The 20,374-nt window shown below is 47.3% G+C and overlaps 1 protein-coding gene across 1 annotated transcript in view; it reads left to right on the top strand.

Moving 5' to 3' along the window:
* The first annotated feature begins 2,354 nt into the window (after positions 1–2,354).
* The window catches only part of LOC144176121 (endoplasmic reticulum transmembrane helix translocase-like), a 141,554-nt gene continuing 123,534 nt past the window's right edge, over positions 2,355–20,374 (top strand). Inside the window, exons 1-4 of the mRNA XM_077705196.1 lie at positions 2,355–2,633; positions 7,139–7,228; positions 14,167–14,357; positions 19,379–19,607. Of these exons, the coding sequence (XP_077561322.1) occupies positions 2,370–2,633; positions 7,139–7,228; positions 14,167–14,357; positions 19,379–19,607 (774 nt within the window). The 5' untranslated portion in view covers positions 2,355–2,369. The remainder of the gene's footprint in view (positions 2,634–7,138; positions 7,229–14,166; positions 14,358–19,378; positions 19,608–20,374) is intronic.

Genomic DNA, 20,374 nt, shown 5'->3' with positions numbered 1-20,374 from the left:
CAGTGCCGCGGTCTCCGGCGTTTCTTGTTCGCACAGTCTTTCTCAGTAGTGTTGAATGCGCGATGCCGTTCGATTGGCACGTTTAGTGATTTGCCAGCGACTGTATTCCATTGATGTGGGCCTCTGCATGTGAGGCTGATGCAGACAATGCCGACCTGCTTTATTCCCGGGTGTACCAGTGGCTACAGCAGCAACAATTAAGAGCAACACGGACAGGCACTTCTTCTCGGCTTCCAAAGATGCGACGCTTCGCTCGCTATGGATTAAGGCCATCCCGCGTGCGGATAAGGAAAATGATACCATGTCGGGCTAGTTGGTGGTCAGATACATAGGAAGGAACAGCGGACATTTTAACGAAGAAGCATTGTGGTGTGTAACTCTGTCCGTCCTTCGTTAAAATGTGCGCTGTTCCTTCCTTTGTAGCGGACAAGAAGCTTTCGACAAAGTCCAAAGTGTGCGACTGCCATTTTCACGAACAGGACATCGACAAATGGTTCGTACATGCAATGACGTTCTGTCTGAGGAATTCTCTGCGCGCGTCATCAAATCGTATTTGGTGACGTGCATTTCTATTCCAGATTCCTTCAGCGAGAACGTGCCTTGAATGTGCAGGTTAAGTCGGCGCACAAACGCGCTAAGCTACTGCAAGCACCCTGGCAATTAGTTGTAGAGTTCGATTTAAATGAAAAAAAAAACCTTGCGCATACATGTATCTAAAATTTATTACTTTTTTTCTGTCAACATGCTTTGGTATTTTGTAGCCATATTCACCGTAAGCAAAAAAGATGAGTTTATTTCTAAATAAAAATGCTTGCATGTTTCTATTCATTACTTTGTTTCTCTTAACGAGCCATATTCCCTTAAGCAAAAACGATGTGGAGTTGATTGTAAATAAAAAAAAAAACGTTGCATATATTTTTCTATATATACTTTATGTCTGCCGTAAAGTGTGTACTGTGAAAACCAATAAATTGCTGAAAAGAACTTTATGCTTATTGACATGTAAGCTGGTTTAACTTCGTCAGTTAAATGACTCAATAACTCTTTCAATTAGAGATATTTCGCATTTGCAGAAATGTCGCTTCTTAGTGACATACGTTTGGTGAAGCTAACTGTTGTCAGGGCAAAAATATGGAAAAGATACTATTCTAAAAAGGACGTCGAGAAAATTAGGAAGTTTCGTCTTCGAGTGGCCTTAATTACTAGAGCCACAAAGTGACGTAGCTCCAATTGATGGTGACCTTGCTTCTTTGGCTGGAAATAAAATGAGCGATTTCATGATTTTTTTATAAAATTCGGAAGAGTCAATCAAAATAAACTTTAACGGAGGCTTATTCTACGCTACCAGCTCGCTGCAGACCGTTCACGCTCGTTGACTGCCAGCGAGCAGCAGCAGCCGACGCAAGCGCGCGCAAACTACGATGCGCTTCGGCTGACCTGTTGAAGAAAGCAAAGCAATGAACCGTAACTAACGGCTTTTACGCCCCACATTAAGCGGTCCTGAGCAGCTACTGGAAAGTGCTCTGGCCTAAATGTAGTCTGGACGCGGATAACTTGGCGGGTAGCGGGTAGTCTTTAATATTATCGCGCGCTAACGTCATGAAAAGGCCGAAGAGGCATTGGGAGAGGCGCCGTTGCACGCGACGAGCAGCGGCCGGGTAGAGCAAAATGCGGCGGTCCCGCCCTCTCGCGGCACGCCGAGAAACGGAGACACCGGCGATGCACGGCGCATGGGGAGAGTTTTACAACTGAACCTATCTAGTAACGTTGCGTTGGTCCAAGGGACATATCATGTAGAACAATTAAGCAATGTTTTCTTCTGCTCCGTAGTGACGAGTCACAAAACCTTTATGAACGCGCATCCAAACAAGAAACCATTCCGTTGCGCAAGGGCAACATATTTTATTACATACCCGAGCGTGTGCACGCACAAATCCCAGTTCGGCGTTTCCGCCTGGCGCGCTGGATTGAGTGGGCATGCCTTCCCTATCCTCATATTCCCACATTAGTGACCTCCGGTCCACATCATCCAAATAAACTAATTTATCAATCAATTACACCGAACTGTCGAGGGCACATGTTTTCGGGTCTTGTCAATCAACCAAAACAAATATTCAGAGCACGATCTTCGCAAAAAATTCCAGCGCAGTTTTAACAACAATCTCCATAGCTCGGTTGTTGCGACACCGTGTAATTTGCTAGATTTGGCACACAATTTTGCCAAACTAGATTTTTTTGTGTGCAAATGGCCACCCCACTTCAAAACCGAAACTGACACTGTTCAAGTGATATTAGCGCAATCTTGCGGCCAGTAGGCGAGGTAGGGAAAAAAAAGCAAATCTGGGGAAAGTCGGTCCGCCGATGCCAACATGGCGCCGCCTGCAGCGGGTATCGATGAGTTGGTGCAGCACATTTCCTTACACACGCGGAAACCTTTGCTTCTAGACGGCTGCGTGAGCCCATTCTTGACTCTGTACACAGTGTGGTTCTACCTATGGACGTGCGTGTACGGCGTCTCCGAGTACTACGAGGCCGGACTGATCGCGCTGGCCTGCCTCGGCGTCGTGCACATACTGACGTGCCTGTTTTGCCACTGGTCGGTGCACGTTCGCTGTTTTGTCTCCTGCAACAAGGTGGGTCCCGCCGTCGCGCACTGTCCGTGCCAAAGGCGCTCCCGATCGCCTGCCGGCCGGCGCAATCTGCTACGCTGCGGCGGCTGGCACGTGTGACACACGCCGCGTTATCATGGTAACCACCGAGCGGCTTCCCGAAACGGGCCGTTCAATAGGGCACCCTTCGAATGCGCCTCTCTCGACAGTGCTGACCGGCCCTGATCGGTGCTGGTTGATCGCGAAAGCCGCATCTCTCACCGGTTGATTTCATTTGTGCGATGTTTAATGAGGCAACGTGTGTGTGTCTACTGACACATGCGGACTCCGGTTTCGTAATACGCTGGTGATGGGCTGACGTAGTCCTGGAAATCAGTCGTGACGGTGCGCGCACCTGTTGAAATCCCTTCTGGGTTGGAGCGGCGGCGTCGGTAGCTCGCGATCGCAGCTCACCTACCCCGGCGCATCCAAGATTGCATAGGCCTCATTGCTTTTCTTTATCCCAGCCGAAAAAAAAAAAAAACCCATTAAAAAACTCTATTGAGCCTATTGGAAACGCAAATAGTTCCAAATTGCCCAATGGTGTTTTTGGCAGGTTCAATGGGACCTCCAATGGTTTTTTTGGCTGGTATCTTTTCCTTATCTATCCCTCTCGCTTCAATCCGCCGTTATTCACAACCAAGCCTCGTGCTATGCAATACCCTTTCTGCTGCTAGTTTGGGTTTGAAGGCGCGGGGTAGCTTCGGGTTGACTAATTAACAATGTCTCTGTGTTATCCGAGGTCCCTAAAACAGTGCAACAAACCAGAGAAAAATGCTGGCATTAGGCGATGGGCTGTTTGCGTAGGGAAGGTTCTGGAAAGCGCCCAGATATTCAGCATTTTCCCCGTGAAAACTGCAGCTAATTTATTGACGCGTGAAGTCGCTGATTTGAAAAGGCCGTGCTGTCGGGCGTTGGGTGCGCATGAAAAGCATTGGAGCTGGTCACAATGAGCTCCCCGCAATGTTACAGGTGGCATTCTCGAAATGCAAGTTTGACTGAAAAAAAACTTTGGAACGTTAATGTTTGCTCCTGGCTATTGGCGAGTTAACTAGGGACTGTGCAGCTGCATCCGAGTCGTGTGACACAGTGGAGTTTTGGTGTAGCATAGGTGGCATTGTTGCGGAGGAATGGAGAGCCAGGCCAGCTGGCTTCTGTGGAAGAGTATTTATTGGTGGTGGCGGTGCAAGGTTCACTCAACCAAGGTTCACCTCTCTTGGTTGGGTGAGTCAGGCATGTATGTTGGATGGAGAAGTTGTTCAACTGACGTGTGGGGGGCTCTGCAGTCTCTGGTACTGTTTGAGCGCTCTTTACCAGGGGGCTGATCAGGGCGTTGAGGGTATCCATCCAAATAGGGAGGGAAATATTCGGCTTCCAGAAGCCCTAGGATTTAAGGTTAGCACAGAGGAAGTTAACTTCAAGGCTGTCGAGGCGGCGAAACGAAGATTAGCATACTGGTGGACGAAAAGCAGAAAGGGGAATATTGCCTAGGGCATCTACCACCTGTAACAGAAAAACGAAGTATTTTGTGTCTAATAAGCTTTCTGTGCCCGCCCTAAGAGCAGCGCTAGTATTAAACAAAGAGTGTGAAACGTAGGTATATTAGTGTTTTTTTAGTTTTTTTTGGGTAAGATGACACGTCATGACCCCACTACAAAGGGGATACCACTATCAATCATCATCATCACCAACCCACGATCTGAAGGGACCAAAATGGAGTTGGGCCGTTTGTGTGTACTGCGGAGAACTGCCCACAGGTGGATCGTCCAGAGTGACTTCCGAGGGACGGGACTGGCAGGAGGTCAGTAGAAGGATGGATTCAGGCGTCACAGAATACGGGTGGTGATGATGGTGAGCATTGCAGGGGCAATTCAAGAAACACAACCATTGCGTGCATGTGTATGTACATAGAGCTAGCTGCAGAGGAGACATTGGGCTAGGCCTTAGTCCAGTAGGCCCAAGTGTTGTCTCCTGTTTTCCCACACGCATCTTCCCAATTTCATGGCTCTCCTGAAAGTGGAACCTCTGGCCTTTGCTCAACTCTTGGCACCGTAAACCTGGCACAAGGGCAGCTGAGGCTGGAGGGCCCCACTTCTGAATGTTTCCTACATGGGCACCGGTTGGAAACCCTTCGGGAAAGAACTCCGCTTCAAGCTTTGCCACGTGCTCTTATCATTGTTGAGCAGGCATAATGGGTCACCTCTCCACTGTGGATCACAGCCAACGGGTCATGCATTTAAGGCGATAGCATGCTGCTGCCTTGCAAAGTTGTGCTAGTCACCTTCTTCCCCCCCCCCCCCCCCCCCTAAACTGTTGGCACTTGGAATAGCTTATCTGGCGACATAATTTCTGTTATTTCAAATGATTCATTTTTTTCCAAGTTGTCTCAACATGTTTTGACATGCTCATGTTCTAATACACGAATTCAGTGCTTGCGTGCATATTGCTGTGCATTGTATACCAGCTTTACGTGCGGGGGTGCTGTATAATCGCAACATGCCGTAGGAGGGACCTGTGGCCAAGCGCAACCTTCTTTGCATTCTTTTGTTGTGTGCTTCCCATTGAATTTTTTTACTATTTTTTACTGGAGGGGCATCTTGCTGCAGTCACATGCCATCATGCATGGGGTTAATGGGTGCCGCCATAGTAGCTAGCAACCATGGAAGAAGAAAAACGTTTGGAGACGGCATGACGTCACGCAGCTAGCCTTCACAAGCCTACCTCCGTTGATGCTTTCCCGAGCGGCTCCCGAGCTGCCGGAGTCGCCGGTGGGTGTGCTCTCACAAGGCAGGGTCACATTGCACAGCAAAAGCCGAGGCCGACTTCAGTTTTACTTTTTTTGTATGGGCTTCGTATCTCACTGGTGGCGTTGTCTCCTGGCTTTTTTCTTCCTCCATGCTAGCAACGTGCCTCTCCTACTTGGCTTGGCTTACAACAGGGCTTCTTTTCACTTTTAAAGCCAATATAAACAAGAACAAAAGAAAGACATTTCTTTTTTTGTTCTTGTTGCACGAAGCTTCTCAATAATTCCTTGACAAATGAATCTCTCAGAGCTTCACTTTTATGCTAGTAAAACAACTTTACATGATATTTTGCAGTACAATAATATATATATATGTACAGAAAGATAGGTCGGCAGTCTACAATGACAAAGGAGGCATAGGGGGTGTTTTTAGGATTTTTTTTACTACGGTTGGTGCAGTTAACATTTTTTTAAATAAACGTAAGAAAGAAAGAAAAACACGCGCCCAGAGTGGGGAAATTTAAGTTGTACCCTCTTAGTGAGCCCTCAAGTTTCTACCCCGTAGGTGAGTACCGGTAAGATGCAGCTGTCATAGTAATGCATGCTAGAAGGAAATCTGTTGCTGGTGTCCAAGCGAGCTGCCCTTCAGCAAGTGTGGCATCATGTGCCATGGAGAAGCGTTGCATCATTACTTGGCATGGCTTGCTAACAAGCTCAAAAGTTGCCTGTGGCTGCAAAAAAAAAAAACACATTATATATATATATATATATATATATATATATATATATATATATATATATATATATATATATATATATATATATATATATATATTTATATATATACAAGTAATGATGCAACGCTTCTCCATGGCACATGATGCCACACTTGCTGAAGGGCAGCTCGCTTGGACACCAGCAGCAGATTTCCTTCTAGCATGCATTACTATGACAGCTGCATCTTACCGGTACTCACCTACGGGGTAGAAACTTGAGGGCTCACTAAGAAGGTTCAACTTAAATTGAGAACGACTCAGCGGGCAATGGAGCGGAAGATGATAGGTGTAACATTAAAGGACAAGAAGAGAGCGGAGTGGGTGAGGGAACAAATGCGTGTTAAGGACATATTAGTAGAAATTAAGAAGAAATGGACGTGGGCAGGGCATGTAATGTGAAGGCAAGAGAACCGGTGGTCATTAAGGGTAACTGAGTGGATCCCTAGAGAAGGCAAGCGCTGCAGGGGGTGGCAGAAAGTTAGATGGGCAGATGAGATCAAGAAGTTTGTGGGGATAAATTGGTCACAGTTGGCACACGACTGGGGTAATCGGAGATTCATGGGAGAGGCCTTTGCCCTGCAGTGGGCGTAGATAGGCTGGTGATGATGATGATGACGACGACGGTGACGATGACGACTGTGAAGCTCAGGTGCTTGCCCCACTGTACTTTCCATGGCTGCTCAGTGGGCATTGGTTAAATGACTTTAGGAAAAAAATTTCATGCCCAGTTCGAGGGGGCACAGTGTACGATATGAGCCCAGGAAACAATGAACTATGCGGGAGGTACGAAGCTTAGCAGGACGTGGTGCCATTTGCAGTTTGCTGCTTTTGTTGCTTCAGGCGGGGGCGCAAAGATGCTTGGAGGGAAACGTGCCCGCTTGCTGGGAGTGTTGAAATTGTTATGCTGCCGAATGCTTTGCACCATTCAAGTGGTCGGTTGCTGTGTTCCTTCTCCTCATGTTCCCCGCCAGGAGCCCAGTCCATTGCGGGCGACTCTGGTGAAGGTGGTGCCGACGCCCAACAATGGCTCAGCCGAGCTGGTTCGTCTGCACTTGGACAGGGTATGGGCGCTTTTAATCCTCTCTGTGCCACCCAATGGGTGGGCGGTGCATGTTTGCCCGATGCTGCCTGTCGCGTCACACGCTTTTCAGGGCAAACAGTAGGGACGCCTGGTTCAGCCACTCTATCTGTGGTGTGGTACGTGGAAGCGGGCATGACGTCGCTGGGTTCGAGCTTGACACGCGCCTTGACAGGCAGACACTGAGGAAACAGGCATGCGTAGAAGCACCACCTCGAAAAGGCTGAACGAACAGTTTTTCCACAAAGCGGTGTTGCCACTGTCAGACAGCACGGGAAAGAGCAGGAGAGGGCAACAGTCAAGGGGTGCCCTGTTCGGCTGACGCGGCAGGCAACGTTATGCTGGTGGCGTTTGTGTCGGCAAGGGTGGAGGCGGCAGGCCACCAAATTACTACTGGACTTGGGAGGAGCTTCTGGGGATGCACTAAGATCACTAGCACTGCATTTAGACGCCTTTTAATTTACAGTGTACATTTTGAAGGGTCACATTTCGCTGCACCCCTGACGGGGTGCTGTTAGTTGAATAGGGAATGGTCACCTTGCAGGGCCGGGCACTCCTTATTGTGGGGAAAACTGCCCCAGCAGACAGCGTTCACCGACCATGGGGGGGAAATGTTTGTATTTGGGGTTTTTTTATTGACTGTTTTGTTTCAGGTCTAACAGAGCATACCGCACTAAAGAAAAGAGAGAGAAAAAAAAAAACTGCCAGCCAGTGTGCCTTTGTTGAGTCAGTGACTCCCTCATTCTTTGCTGATTCTTTCTTCCGTGCGTGAATTAGTGAAAGTTGTTGATTGCTTGCCAGGAGGCCTAGTAGCCACAAAGGAAGTCAGCTTGGCAACATCGCAAGCACAGTCTGCCACTGGTCATTGATTAACTAAGTGTACTTTGGGCGGGTTGGTAGTTCATTGTTAAAAATAGCTACAGTGCGAATAGAAACAAGGACACAGAAAGATGACGTGACAATCGCTGACTTCCAACTGAATTTAATACAAGAAACCTTGCACCTTTTACGCGCACCCTTCATGTTAACACCAGTAAAGTATTTAAAAACAAAACAGAAACAACAACAGAAAATAGTCGTATAATTTCTGGTGTCACACCACCATATCAACACGCGTTCACGCACTTGGCACTGCATAGATTGTGCCAAGTGCGTGAAGGGCATGAAATTCAGTTGGAAGTCAGCGATCTTCATGTCGTCTTTCTGTGTCCTTGGTTCTATTCGCGCTGTAGCTATTTTTTACACTGGTCATAGATGCATCTCTAGTGGTGCTTTTGCTCGTGTGCAAGGAAGTTGCGTACAAAGGAGTCTGATTGGTTTGCATTGTATAAATGAACAGAAAAATAAGGAACATAAATACAAGTGTTAACAAGCATATGAAGCAATGCGCTTGCTACGGGCAAATAACTATGAGCAAATAACACATCCGTGACTTGAGGAGGGATTTGTGTCATCATCTAAGCATGCGAGATAATGTAGGAAAAGGGGAGTAGGAATGGCATTAGTGCTCTCTTCGTTCTTGCATGAAAGAAAATTAGGCTTTTAGAGTGGGGAAGCAGTCTCATCATGCGTCTTTGCTAAGAGTTCTCTTTCAAGTATTTATTGGCGCACATTTTGTGGCATGTCTCAGTGCCTTCTTAACCTTCTTACGTGCTCCAAGAAATGTAGCCTTTCTGTGTATATTCTTTTGCATGTCAAAGAAATAAGCCATGTGACCTTAAAGGCCAACTGCATTCAAATTTTCAAAAATAAAAATAATGCCATCTAATAGCATGCATAAAAATAGTAATAACTGCAAAACACTGCATTTCAAACAGAGCACGTGTGACACGAACGGCTTGTGAAGGTGGGCGTTTTTGAAACCAAAACTGAAAAAAAAAAAAAAAAAAGGCAGCCATTATGGCGGCCTGATGTGACGTAGATGATGGAATGGAAGCGGGCGTGCCAGTGCCGGCGGCTGCTTACAGCAGCCTTCAAAAGCACGTAGCAGCGTGGCGTTTTGCACAGTTATTTCCACAGAAAAATTTTTTTCACTAACATTTTGCCGAAGCAAAATGTTAGTGGAGTGGAGTTAGGCACGATTCCGACATTGCGTTGCTATCAACTGAGATGAAGTAGACCGTCCAGCAGCCATTTCTGTATCAAAATACCTGGACGAGTAGGAATTCTTGGCGTTGCGGGTAAAAAGGAAGTCCAAATTTATAAAGCTGTTTGCTCGTATGATATTGAAAAGTAGCTTTGGTGAGCCAGCGCCTTGGCTATCAACTCGCTTTTTTTAGGGGAACAAACCATGCACGGGTTGCAATCCATCATGAACTGTTTTTACTATTTCTTTAAATGCAAACAGCTTTGTGAATGTCCGTCCAGTAATTTTCGCCTCGCTGCTCAATGAGGAACGAAATGTAAAGTCGATTTGCATGAAACCGTATGCAGACCTGCCAACCTAGCAACATGAAAAATCGGGAGACCGCAGCAGGGGGGGCTTAGCAATTGGGAAATTACTGAGGCTGGAGACTGGCATCGGAAAGAGGTAGGGGATTGGGAGAAACTCTACTCTTGCTTCTTGTAGTGGAGGGGGCCAAACTTCTTCACTTGTGAAGGAACCTGGCAGTCACGGACTTCACAAGCTTCAATAGTTTGTGAGAATACATCTGCTCAACCTAATGTCCGGTTTGGTGACTCTTCACCATGAGGAGGTCGCTCGAATACATCTGCTCAACCTAATGTCCGGTTTGGCGACTCTTCACCATGGGGAGGTCGCTGAGAGTCTTGGTGGGAAGTGAAATTGGGTTCTCGTCTTCGTAACCATGCTAAAGATGCTCTCACATTCAGCATTGTTGTGTGGAATGGCAAGCATCATCTTTGCCACTCTGGCAAACTTCCCTGTCAACGCTAGTGATTCTTCCCCTGTCTGACCACTGAACATCAATCCTCTCCCCATTTCCCGGAAACGTCATGTGCCTGCAGTTTTGTAAATTACACTTCAAGAGCATGCGAAGCTTGTTCTCTTGACTCATTCTTCTCCTGGGGCAGAATTTGTGGGGAGGGCTCAATGAAAAAGCAGAGATTTTGAAGGGTGCACCGCTCAAGAACTTCAAGTTGGTGACTTCCGCTTTCTTCAAGGTTTCATTCTCCAGTGGAAATTTGTGTCGTATATATAGTCACATATTGCAGTAAAATACTGCTGAACAGTAGAAAAGAGCTGCTGCTCGTTGCTGGCACGCAGCCCCTCCATGGCGGCTCCCGAGGACTAGATCTTTATTGACTTTTAAGAGCAAAGCTCTTTAGCAAATCATAATTTTGCTTGGTTTAGCCATTGGTGGGGAAATGGGCTAATTCTCACCCAACGTTTAATGACGAATGAACATAACGTACAAAAATGAAGGAAGCTAACCCTTATACCAACAAAGATGAAGCAAAAGACGTAGTAATGCACAAGCAAATCGGCTGCAACCGTGAACTTAAACCGTCGTGATGGTCATGAAGGTTGCATATAGCTTCACTACCTTCAAGTCTTATGCATTACTGTGAGCTTCCTTCATTTTTTTAGTTCTGTAGATCTTGATAAGAAACCTCCAGTGGCCAAGAGCAGACCTTCATGGCAGAAGGATTGGCAAACCTATTACAAGGTCTCTCAGGAGCTGTGTCAAGAGGGACTGGTGCAGGTCAATCTGAGGGGCCTGGGATTAAAGTTGGCAGCTGGCTTTGTCAAACACAGGGATGACACTCTTCAAGAAAAGGCCATAAGCTAAGTTTGCATCAGAGGTCAGTCAGAAAGCACAGTAGCCATTCCTCACGGTCAAGCTGGTATGTCCAGTACTCTCGGATGAAGGCTTCACTTTCTTTGCCTCTTGGCTCTTTCCGTTTTCGACGACCTCGTTGGACTTTGTCCCGCACATCTTCTCTAGGGGATCGGGTATGACCCCAGAAAGTTTGGGGTCTGCTGGTTTTTCGGCTTTCTCACATTCAGAAAGAAGCCCACCAGGGGCTGCCACTGCTCCACAATCTGGTCGGGCACTCTCCCGGCGATAGCCACTGCGCTGGCATGCTTTTCAAAATCTTCCGCACCTCTGTGTTGTGCATCCCTTGAAATCAACCAGCCTGCCTCTTTGCTTGGAACTCTTCTCGAGGTAGTAGATGTCCATGAGCACCTCGCTGAATTCTGCAGGTAAGCATGCTGCTTTTTTTTCAGCCGCAAGATTTAAGAGGTCATATGGGCAGCCAAGGACTATTAAATTTTCTTGGGCTTCTTTTAGCACGGCTACCATGCCATTCTTTTTGCTATCACATTGGCATTGTTGGGAAAAAATGTGATACAGTTCTCAAGAGGTATATCACGCGATTTGAGTGCATCCAGAACAAGGTTTCCAATATTTTGCTTGGTGGCCTCTCCATGGAGTTCCTGCAGACAAAACAGTTGGCTTTCGACGTTTTTCGATTCCTCTACATAGTACGTCATCACAATTGAGTACATTTTTGACTTGCTGTCGCTGCTTCCTTCCACTGCGATTGCAAAAGCATGGCATTTCCTCCACCATTGTGCTTTCGGCATCTGCAGCCATTTCCCCGATGGTGGCAGTTGTTTTTGTACGTCTGCACTTATATTTTTGCACTTCAGGAATGCTTAGCAGAAAGTTGTGTTCCACAAGAAATCTTTTGAATAGGCATTCTGCACGGATCGCACTGTCTTCACACCTCTTTTGGAAGAAACTTCCGATGTTGCCCTTCTCTGCCACAGAACGAACGTAGTTCTCATGCTTCTGTGGAGCGATGTACACCTTTATATTGGTCTTTCTGCCGTGCAAAACACTTACATCGCAGGCGCACGGGGTACAGTCACCTTTCTGCAAAGTTACAAAGCCTGGAAACTCAGCCGTGTAAGAATCCGGAAACACTTTCAAGTACTTCTTTGCTTTTGAAACTGCCATTGACCTTCCAACTGAACTCGGGGAAACGCACACCCCACCTGACCATGTAACAGACACAACTGACATCTAGGCCTAGTGCACAAAAATGTGCTCGAGCTTGCTCCAAAAAAATGCCTCCTCGCTAAAGATGCCTGCCTGCCATGCCTGCCACCTTCACAAACGACCTGTTTCCCTTACCTCTCCTTCCTTCATTGGTAGCTAGCAATCCTTGTGATGGTCACTCGCAAAACATTTCTGCCCACACGGTCACCGCAATCGGCGCTGCTGCTGTGGCATCAACGCTTCCTCCTCACATCAACGCATCCTGCCAAAACTATGCATGGAACATGAGCTGCTATTGACTGGTGCAAAATTTGTGTACCTTTTTCCTCACCTTCTTTCAGAATGGTGGTCAGTGCGTCTCGCAGCCGGCCTTAGTAAGCTACATTCCGGCAATGCCGAGACATGCGTAGTAGTGTAGTGCCTAGAGTATGCTTAGCGGTACTCCATGGTATGGTCACAAGGAAATAGGAGTATGGTGGCGAGTGCTCTTCCGCAGTGCCACAACCATCGCAGCAGGGAAAGACTGACATATGCGCAAGATAAAAAAAAAAAAAAATCAAGCTCTGCTTGGCAGTCAATTTTCAGGAAATTCGAGATAGCATTCGTACAATCGGGAGATGTGGTCAAAATTCGGGAGTCTCCTGGATAATTCGTGCAAGTTGGCAGATCAGCTTTCAAAGCTAAATGATGCACTAAAACAGGAAAAAAGGTACCTTTCTATCATGGTTTGCTACTTTCACCAAAGACATGTGCAATTGAATTGCAATTGAATGTGCAATTGATTGAAAAAGTAATGTAGTTCATTGTTTATAAGCGGAGCAGTTTTGTTAGCTTTCGCATTTTGTGAAGGTGATGGCTGATCTTTGTATGGATATGTTTGTTACCATGAGAAAGGCTGACTTTAATTCACTTAGCAAGTGAGGAAAAAGTCACACAAGTTTTTGTGCCCGTAGAACTCTGTCGTCAAACTTTTGGAGAAGTCTAAGTGGTGGAGGTGGTGTTGGACCAGCCCAAATACTACAGCAAATATTTCATGCGGATGTGCAAGGTCAAGGATTTATACAAGATCCTTTTTCTGGGACAGATGCGATAATATTGTTAAAGGTACAGTCGTGCATGTTTCACACTATTTTTGTGAGTAAAAACATTATTTTCAAGTAACGAAACAGTTTTGCTATCTCCAGAAGCACTACAAGCATGCGTACAGCTTGTATGCTTCTAATCTTGTTTGTTGCATGAAAAAACTAGGGATATTGCTAGGGATGTCTCGAGAAAAAACTAGGGATGTTGCAGAGAAACCCTTGGTGAATGCATATCTGCGCAAGGGAATGTGCCGTGCCGGTTCCTGGAGTAGAGCGAACTTTACGGGACGGGTCTCTCTTCTCTGCCACAGGCAACTCAGAACTTGTTTTGGCGACTCGCCACCAGGCGCAAACATCGTGTGCTACTGAGCTACTTTGAACGCTTGAGAAAGCAGTGAAGCGATGTTGGTCCTTGTTGTAGGGATGTGTATAGGGACTTCTATGCCATGTCTAGGGACAAGTGGGGCCTCTGTATGTGGGAATTTTTGGGAATAATGTTGGTAGCAGAAGATGCTTGCTCTTCCTTTCCCCCTTGCCCTTTCTCCTTTCAACTTATAGCCAGTTTAATAATTGAATAAAACCATAGTTTGTCTTGTGGCCACATTTGATTGGAATTCAAGTGCGCAAAAATTTTGACCTAAACCATGGATCTCAGCTCTATACTTGGGTAACTTGAGCCACCTGGGGTGCTCTTCCACAGGCTGAAATCTCGTGTGCAGGTGTTGTTTTTCCCTAGAAAATGCTTACCATGGTTGGGAAAAGTGTAACTCTCTTCCTTGGACAAGATTTGCGTTAGCTTTGGTTGTGGGTTGGGGGTGCAGGGGGAGTGTGGGAGGGCCTTGCTGAGAGTGCGCTGCTCCCCCCTGCAGGTGGAAGACGAGGAGGAGCCGTCGGTGTGGTTCCTGTTCCAGAAGACCAAGTATCTGTACAGCTTTGAGCGCAAGACCTTCCAGGGCATCGAGTTCCCCATTGGCATGCCCCTGCGCATGTACCAGGAATGCAAGGGCTACACGGACGACGCCCACCTGGCCGCTGCCGAGCGCCGATACGGCCGCAACGAGTGCGTCCCTCCTGTTCCTTGGGGCCTGCCCCCGAGAACCGCACTAGCTCGCGCACGCATGGCTAGTAGATTTATTTGGGCTAGCCTGTATTAATTACCTCAAAGGAGGCAAAGCAGAAAAGGGTGCAAGGCAACGGGCATCAACGCTGCTGATTGTTTGCCTTGTCAGGTATGCAGTGCATGCGCACTTGGGTGGCACCAAAACAATGGAAAGCACAAGTACAATCAGCAGAAAACTGCTTTTTTCTTCTTAAGGGATGATGGAGGAAGGCAAAGTGTAATATCATTGGCATGCACTGAGCATGAGACAAGTTTCTTCAGCTTAAACCCTCAGGCCCCATTCATTTATTTTGTTCTTTCTATGTGATTTTATGGATTTGATCTTTTGCTTCCATTATTGCGCTGGTCATTAGATTCTTTTGAGCGGTTCACTTGTTTGAGGGTCATAGGAGTGGATTTCCCAAGCGTATGTGTATCCAGTGAATGTTTGCTTTTTTTTTGGTCAGTCATTAAAGGGCACTGAAGGCGACCAGCAAGTTGGTTTCAAACAAAATTATGACCTTCCCATAGCCATTTTAGTGTTGATTCGGTGCCGTAAGATGCTTTACTTGCTCAGAAATCGCTAATAAAACAACGCATTTCCCTTCCTTATTTCCCTTGTAGCGGTTCCGTGGCACAAACAGAGGCTGCTTCAGCCGCTGTTTGTGGCACGATAAACCGGAAGCAAGCAAGGCAACGGTGATGTGTAGTGGTATAGAAGCATCTGAATACTACGCTACCACGCATCGAGCAGTTTCATCAGTTAATTCAATTCAGTCATGCTTTCCCAAACTCCGGCTTCCTTTGCTGCTTCGGACCAATAAATAGGCAAAACGTTTCTTCATGGGACTCGGTAGTCAGTAATGATGCTTTGTTGAAGAAAAGCGTATTGTCCTTTTCAGGCCGCGTGAACCTTGGCGTTGAACCAACCACTTGTGTGCTGCCCCCGCACTCCACTTTGCATAGGGGCTTCACCTCCATCATGGTTGAGCGGCGCCATCAGATGGCAGCCAGGGAGGACGTCGTGTATGCCAGACATTGCACACATACTGACTTTCTTGGGCTTTTTTTTAATGCACCGAGATCATTCAGAAGGCCATAATAGTGGCTATGCACACAGTACTTCTCTTTACAAGGGTCACACATTTATCTGGCCGAATATTGCACCAGGTATTGCACCGAAACCAAAACGGTCTTATTGGCGTTAGGGATCACCGCAAGATCTATCTTCCATGATATTGTTTTTGCTTTCTTTTTTTTCTTCGACAATCAAACATGACACCACAAAAACTTCCAGGTGACTTTTTATAAACTTGTGAAGGTGCATAATTAAAATGTTTCTCACGCAATTTTAGCCACTTCTGGTGTAAGTTGTGCGGTATAGCCAGTGGCGGCAACACCTGTATTCAGAATGGCTCTGGTCTGTGCTAGTTGGTACATCTTCGATGGGAATCAGCTTGAATAAAACGAACACAAAAGGAAGGGGGAGAGACACGACATACAGTGTGTCGTGTATCTCCCTCTTCCTTTTGTGTTGATTTTATTCAAGCTGATTCCCATCTAACCTCTATTCACGTTTTCACTGTTTAGTACCTTATTTTGGAACAGCTACGTGTAGGAGTGGTATTCTTCAGTGAGCCAGTATAACCCTTTAATGCACTGCCCAGTATAACGCAAAGTTTGCCACAGTGAACTGAATGAAAGAAACAACAGGTTTCCTGCTGTTAACTAAATGGCGACTGGGCTGTTTTATGCAAGATTTTTTTTTATTTGTTAACCAAAACTTCCCTGCTGAGACAAGGCAAGCTTGTACTACTTACTACCTGGAGTGGAAAGGACGCCCAACCTTCACACCTGCTCACTTTTTAAAATTTCTCAGTGATGTTCAGTGGTCATCCAAGGTTTCCCCCCTTGGAGCCGTCCGAATCTTCGAGAAGGTTGGTTTCTTGCAGGGCACTGGGAATTGCCCTTGCTGGTGTCCCATACAGTATGGCCCCACGGAAAGATTTGCTGCTGCTGGCCTCCTGGGGGGGACTATGGTCTTGGGAGTGGCCATGAAGTTAAGCTGATGCACTTTAGTTGTGGAGAAAGCACTCTCCAAATTTATGATTTTTTCTGAGCTGCCTTGCTTTGAATCGGTTGGTGGCAGTGCAGACCTGTCAGCCCACAGCTGCCCAGCGAGTAGGGAGAGTGTCAATCCCCTTTGCTGCCCACTTGCATTGGTAAATGGACATTTCTGGGTGTGGTCCTCTTCCTGACTGCAGTGGCAGTATCCCTTTTGTGGCCCCAGGTGCTGCAGTCATTCCTGGCCAAGCTCGTTCCTGCTTGTATGTCAGTCGTGAAGAGCCCACCTTGGGGTCCTGGATACTAGTTTCTTAAGGGGGCTGTTTTGTGTATTGGCGGCCTCCAATTTTCTAGTGTTCAGAAAGTATCCATTCTTCGGTTGGCGGCAATGCATTTATTGATTTGTAGGTACAGAACCCCCCCGTCAAAGTAGTCTCCCTGGAAAGGCGCGCTTATCCAAACAATTGTTGGAGACACTTCTGGAATGGTGATCAGCTGAGCCGTCGCGGTCCGCATGGTATCTTCTCTCGACTCAAATCAGATTCCTTTCAGCGGCATTTTCAGCTTGCAAAATGGCCAGAAGTCGTACAGAGCCATGTTGGGGGAGTAGGGGCCTGACAAGCCACAGGAATGCTGTGAATCGGAGGTGTTGAGTGGGCAGGCGAGTCAATGTGATGGAGCTGCCAAGCTTTTGCTGATTACAGATCTGGTCGTTTGCGCTGCGCAGCTTTCGTTACGAATGCGACCAAGGACTCTGTTGTGGTTCTCCTTTTTGATGGTTTGGACATGTTAAAGACCACCCCGTGGGAATCGAAAGGAACGCTTGTGACCTTGACATTGCCTTTTTTTTTTTAGGGGCTTGGTCTGTCGCCGTCACATGTCGTCGTAATCGTCGTCTCATGTAGCCACGGTACTAAAATCCCGGAACACTTGTTTATGCCTCACACTAGAATAAAACACGTACTAAAAGAAACACTGGGACACTCGTTTACGCCTCACGCTGGAATGCTTTGTAATTCAGAGACACGAGACTTTTACAGCAAAGCTGTATACCTCTACCCCTAATGGTTTTATCTTCATCGGCAAAAACACCAAGGCACCAAGAATACACTTACACTACATGCTTTGCCCTCCCCAGGTTTCATGTTAGTGGAGATGGCCCGCATTTTTACTTTTTCTTTTTTTTTTTTGAAATATCACTTTTTGTGGCCTTGGGGACGATGACTGCACCTCGTTTTCTGGATTGTACTTAAGAGTGCACAACTGACCACCGGTGATCACGGTGTTCAGAAAGTTGGAGCCACTGGCAGTGCTTCTGTTCTCTTGCTGGCAGTGTCAGTTTGAATTTCTCGGAAGTCCTGGGAGAAAATCGAATGCACTGATCCAAGTGCTTACTCCTACCTTGTTCACAAGTTCCCAAACTGTGGTACAATGTTCCTCCGTAAAAGTCCGCACTAGCTCAGTGACATTCTCATTTCAGTTCGTTGGGGGCGTGCCTGAAAGCTGTTTGCTGTCAGCTGATCTGTGGCCATCTTTGAAGCACTCGTGCCACTCCTTTATGTGTGAGTTGCTCATGGCATCGTCCCTAAAAGCCTGTTGGATGTTGCGGACAGTTTCAACCTTGGTGTCGCCAGGCTTTTGGCAAAATTTGATGTGATGTCGTTGCTCATGTTCTGTCATTTTGCAATTCATCGGTATCTGACAAGTGCTTGTGCAGGTTGTTGCACATGGACCAATTGCTAGTGGCCGACGCTTCGTGCAGGGAGGAGATAATTCACGCATGCCTTCACATTGAAGGAATGCTTACGCAGGAAACAAAAAAAGTTCAATACTTTTGGAACCCACCTTGTGCAAGGTGGTATGAAACAAAAACCAATCATATGCCCAATAGGATGAGCAAAGAAGTACATTAGGTGACATGGTAGAACCAGAGGAGGCAGCATGTGTAAGGAAGCAAGACACGGCATGTTTTTTTTTTAAGTGGTTGCCATACGCATTCAAATGCCCTCCACGAAAAAGGGTTGCCCCAGACGATGGGCTTTTTTCATGGTGGTCAGTCAGCATCCGTTGAATCCATTGCGATCGCGCTTTCCGATGCTTCACTCTTCTCCCAACAGTCTTGCACATTGCTGCATGAGTTGATGGATTACCTCTCTCGCAGCAGCGTGTGCCTGACTGGGCCACAAGAGAGGCTTCATGTTCTCGCATTTCTTGCGAAACGTTCACACTTCTTAGTCAGCGCATGCAGCCCTGTATTCTGCGGTGAATTTCAAGCAGCTGGGAAGTGCCACTAACTGATCGATTCCCCTGGGCGTTGATTTTTCATTACACTGGCCACAGTCTCATTGGTGTTGTTAGCACGTGCGTACAACCTGCGTATGCCAGGGCACTGAGCTCTTGTTTGCTTGTGCCATGGCGTGTGTGCAGGAGCCACAACACAGAGGTCCTCGTGCTCCAACGTAAAGCACGCAGCAAAAATGGGTTTCATTTGATCGGGCCTCGTATAAATATGTGCCTTGGAATGAGTAAGTTGGTTAGGAGCTGGTTAGGAACTCTCGTGGGGCATACTGCATAATGTCCGCCTTGCATAAAGTGGCATGATTGTGGCTCTCGTTATAGCTAAGTCCTTGAGACAGAAAACTACTGACTTGGCTAAAAGCGGGCATGATGTGCTGCTGCAGTCGAAACCACGGAACACTTCGAGTAGGCCGGGATTTCCAGTAGAGCGGTGTCGTTCTAGGTGGAGGTGGGCTGTAGTGAAAAAGTAGTGCATGCAGAGGAGAGGGCTTTCAAAGTCCCGCTCGCTGCACCGTGTGGCACTGCGTGCTTGTTTGTTCTCACACTGTCCCGCCACCGTAGCGTGTTCTGGTGGCTCTTTGTAAGGTTCCCCCTGATGATGGCGCCTGTGACTGCCGCAGCCTGGAGATGGAGGTTCCCGAGTTCGGGGCACTGTTCAAGGAGCGTGCGACGGCGCCCTTCTTTGTGTTTCAAGTGTTCTGCGTGGCGCTGTGGTGCCTGGACGAGTTCTGGTACTACAGCGTGTTCACCCTCTTCATGTTGGTGGCCTTTGAGTGCACACTGGTGCAGCAGCAGCTGCGCAACCTCTCACTCATCCGCAAAATGGGCAACAAGCCCTACAGCATGCAGGTGGGCATGCCCCTTTGTTCCGTTGGGGGGGGGGAGTGGCACCAACGAAGCAGGCTGCCAAACCTCAGGGGAGGCTGGCTGGGGGGCTGCAAGATTCTGGGGTAGGACGGTGTACTATCGTGATACATTGAAATACGAACAATGGAGCGCGTGGCTTTCAGTACATTTTGGTTTGCCTTCCCGCTGTGTTCGGCGCCCGCTGACGCTAGCGATATCTAACTTCGACGCTGCGCTGACTAAAAACGGCACACACAGCTATATTCCTATTTTTTTATTTTATGCCGGGTGCTCAACAGACGATGGAAACACAATGGTTTTTCTATATCAAGATTGGTCACAAACTCTCGGTAACTTGTTCGTACTGCGCATACGTGGCACGTCCCCAGGATGCACGGCATGTACTGAAAGCCACGCGCTCCGTTGTTCGTATTTCAATGTATCACAATAGTACATGCGTTCCTTCAATAGGGAAGGGGGCTCTTGAATGGCGCCCGCAAAAATCGTCATCATACGGCAAAGCTCTCATAGGCATGTTCTTCGAGGGACGACGGGGAAGAAGAAAAGGTTTTCAAGCAGGAGAAATTCCTTCTCCCAGGGGGATTTTTAAATTGTGTGGCTAACTTGTGCTGTTGCCTTGCAAGAAGCAAATGAGGACATAGTTGAGAGTGAGCTGTGATCGCCTCGTCCTCACGACGGGCAGCGGGGCTCTATTCTGGCCTATGAATCAAGGTTTGCTGGCGGTAAAAGCATGAAAAGCGACGGAAGAG

This window comes from Haemaphysalis longicornis, unplaced genomic scaffold, assembly GCF_048455015.1.
Source record: "Haemaphysalis longicornis isolate Haplotype H1 unplaced genomic scaffold, Haemaphysalis longicornis Haplotype H1 scaffold_1, whole genome shotgun sequence".
Classification (NCBI taxonomy): Eukaryota; Metazoa; Arthropoda; class Arachnida; order Ixodida; family Ixodidae; genus Haemaphysalis; species Haemaphysalis longicornis.
Note: the sequence above shows the minus strand (reverse complement) of the source record. Positions and strands in the feature narration are given on the sequence as shown.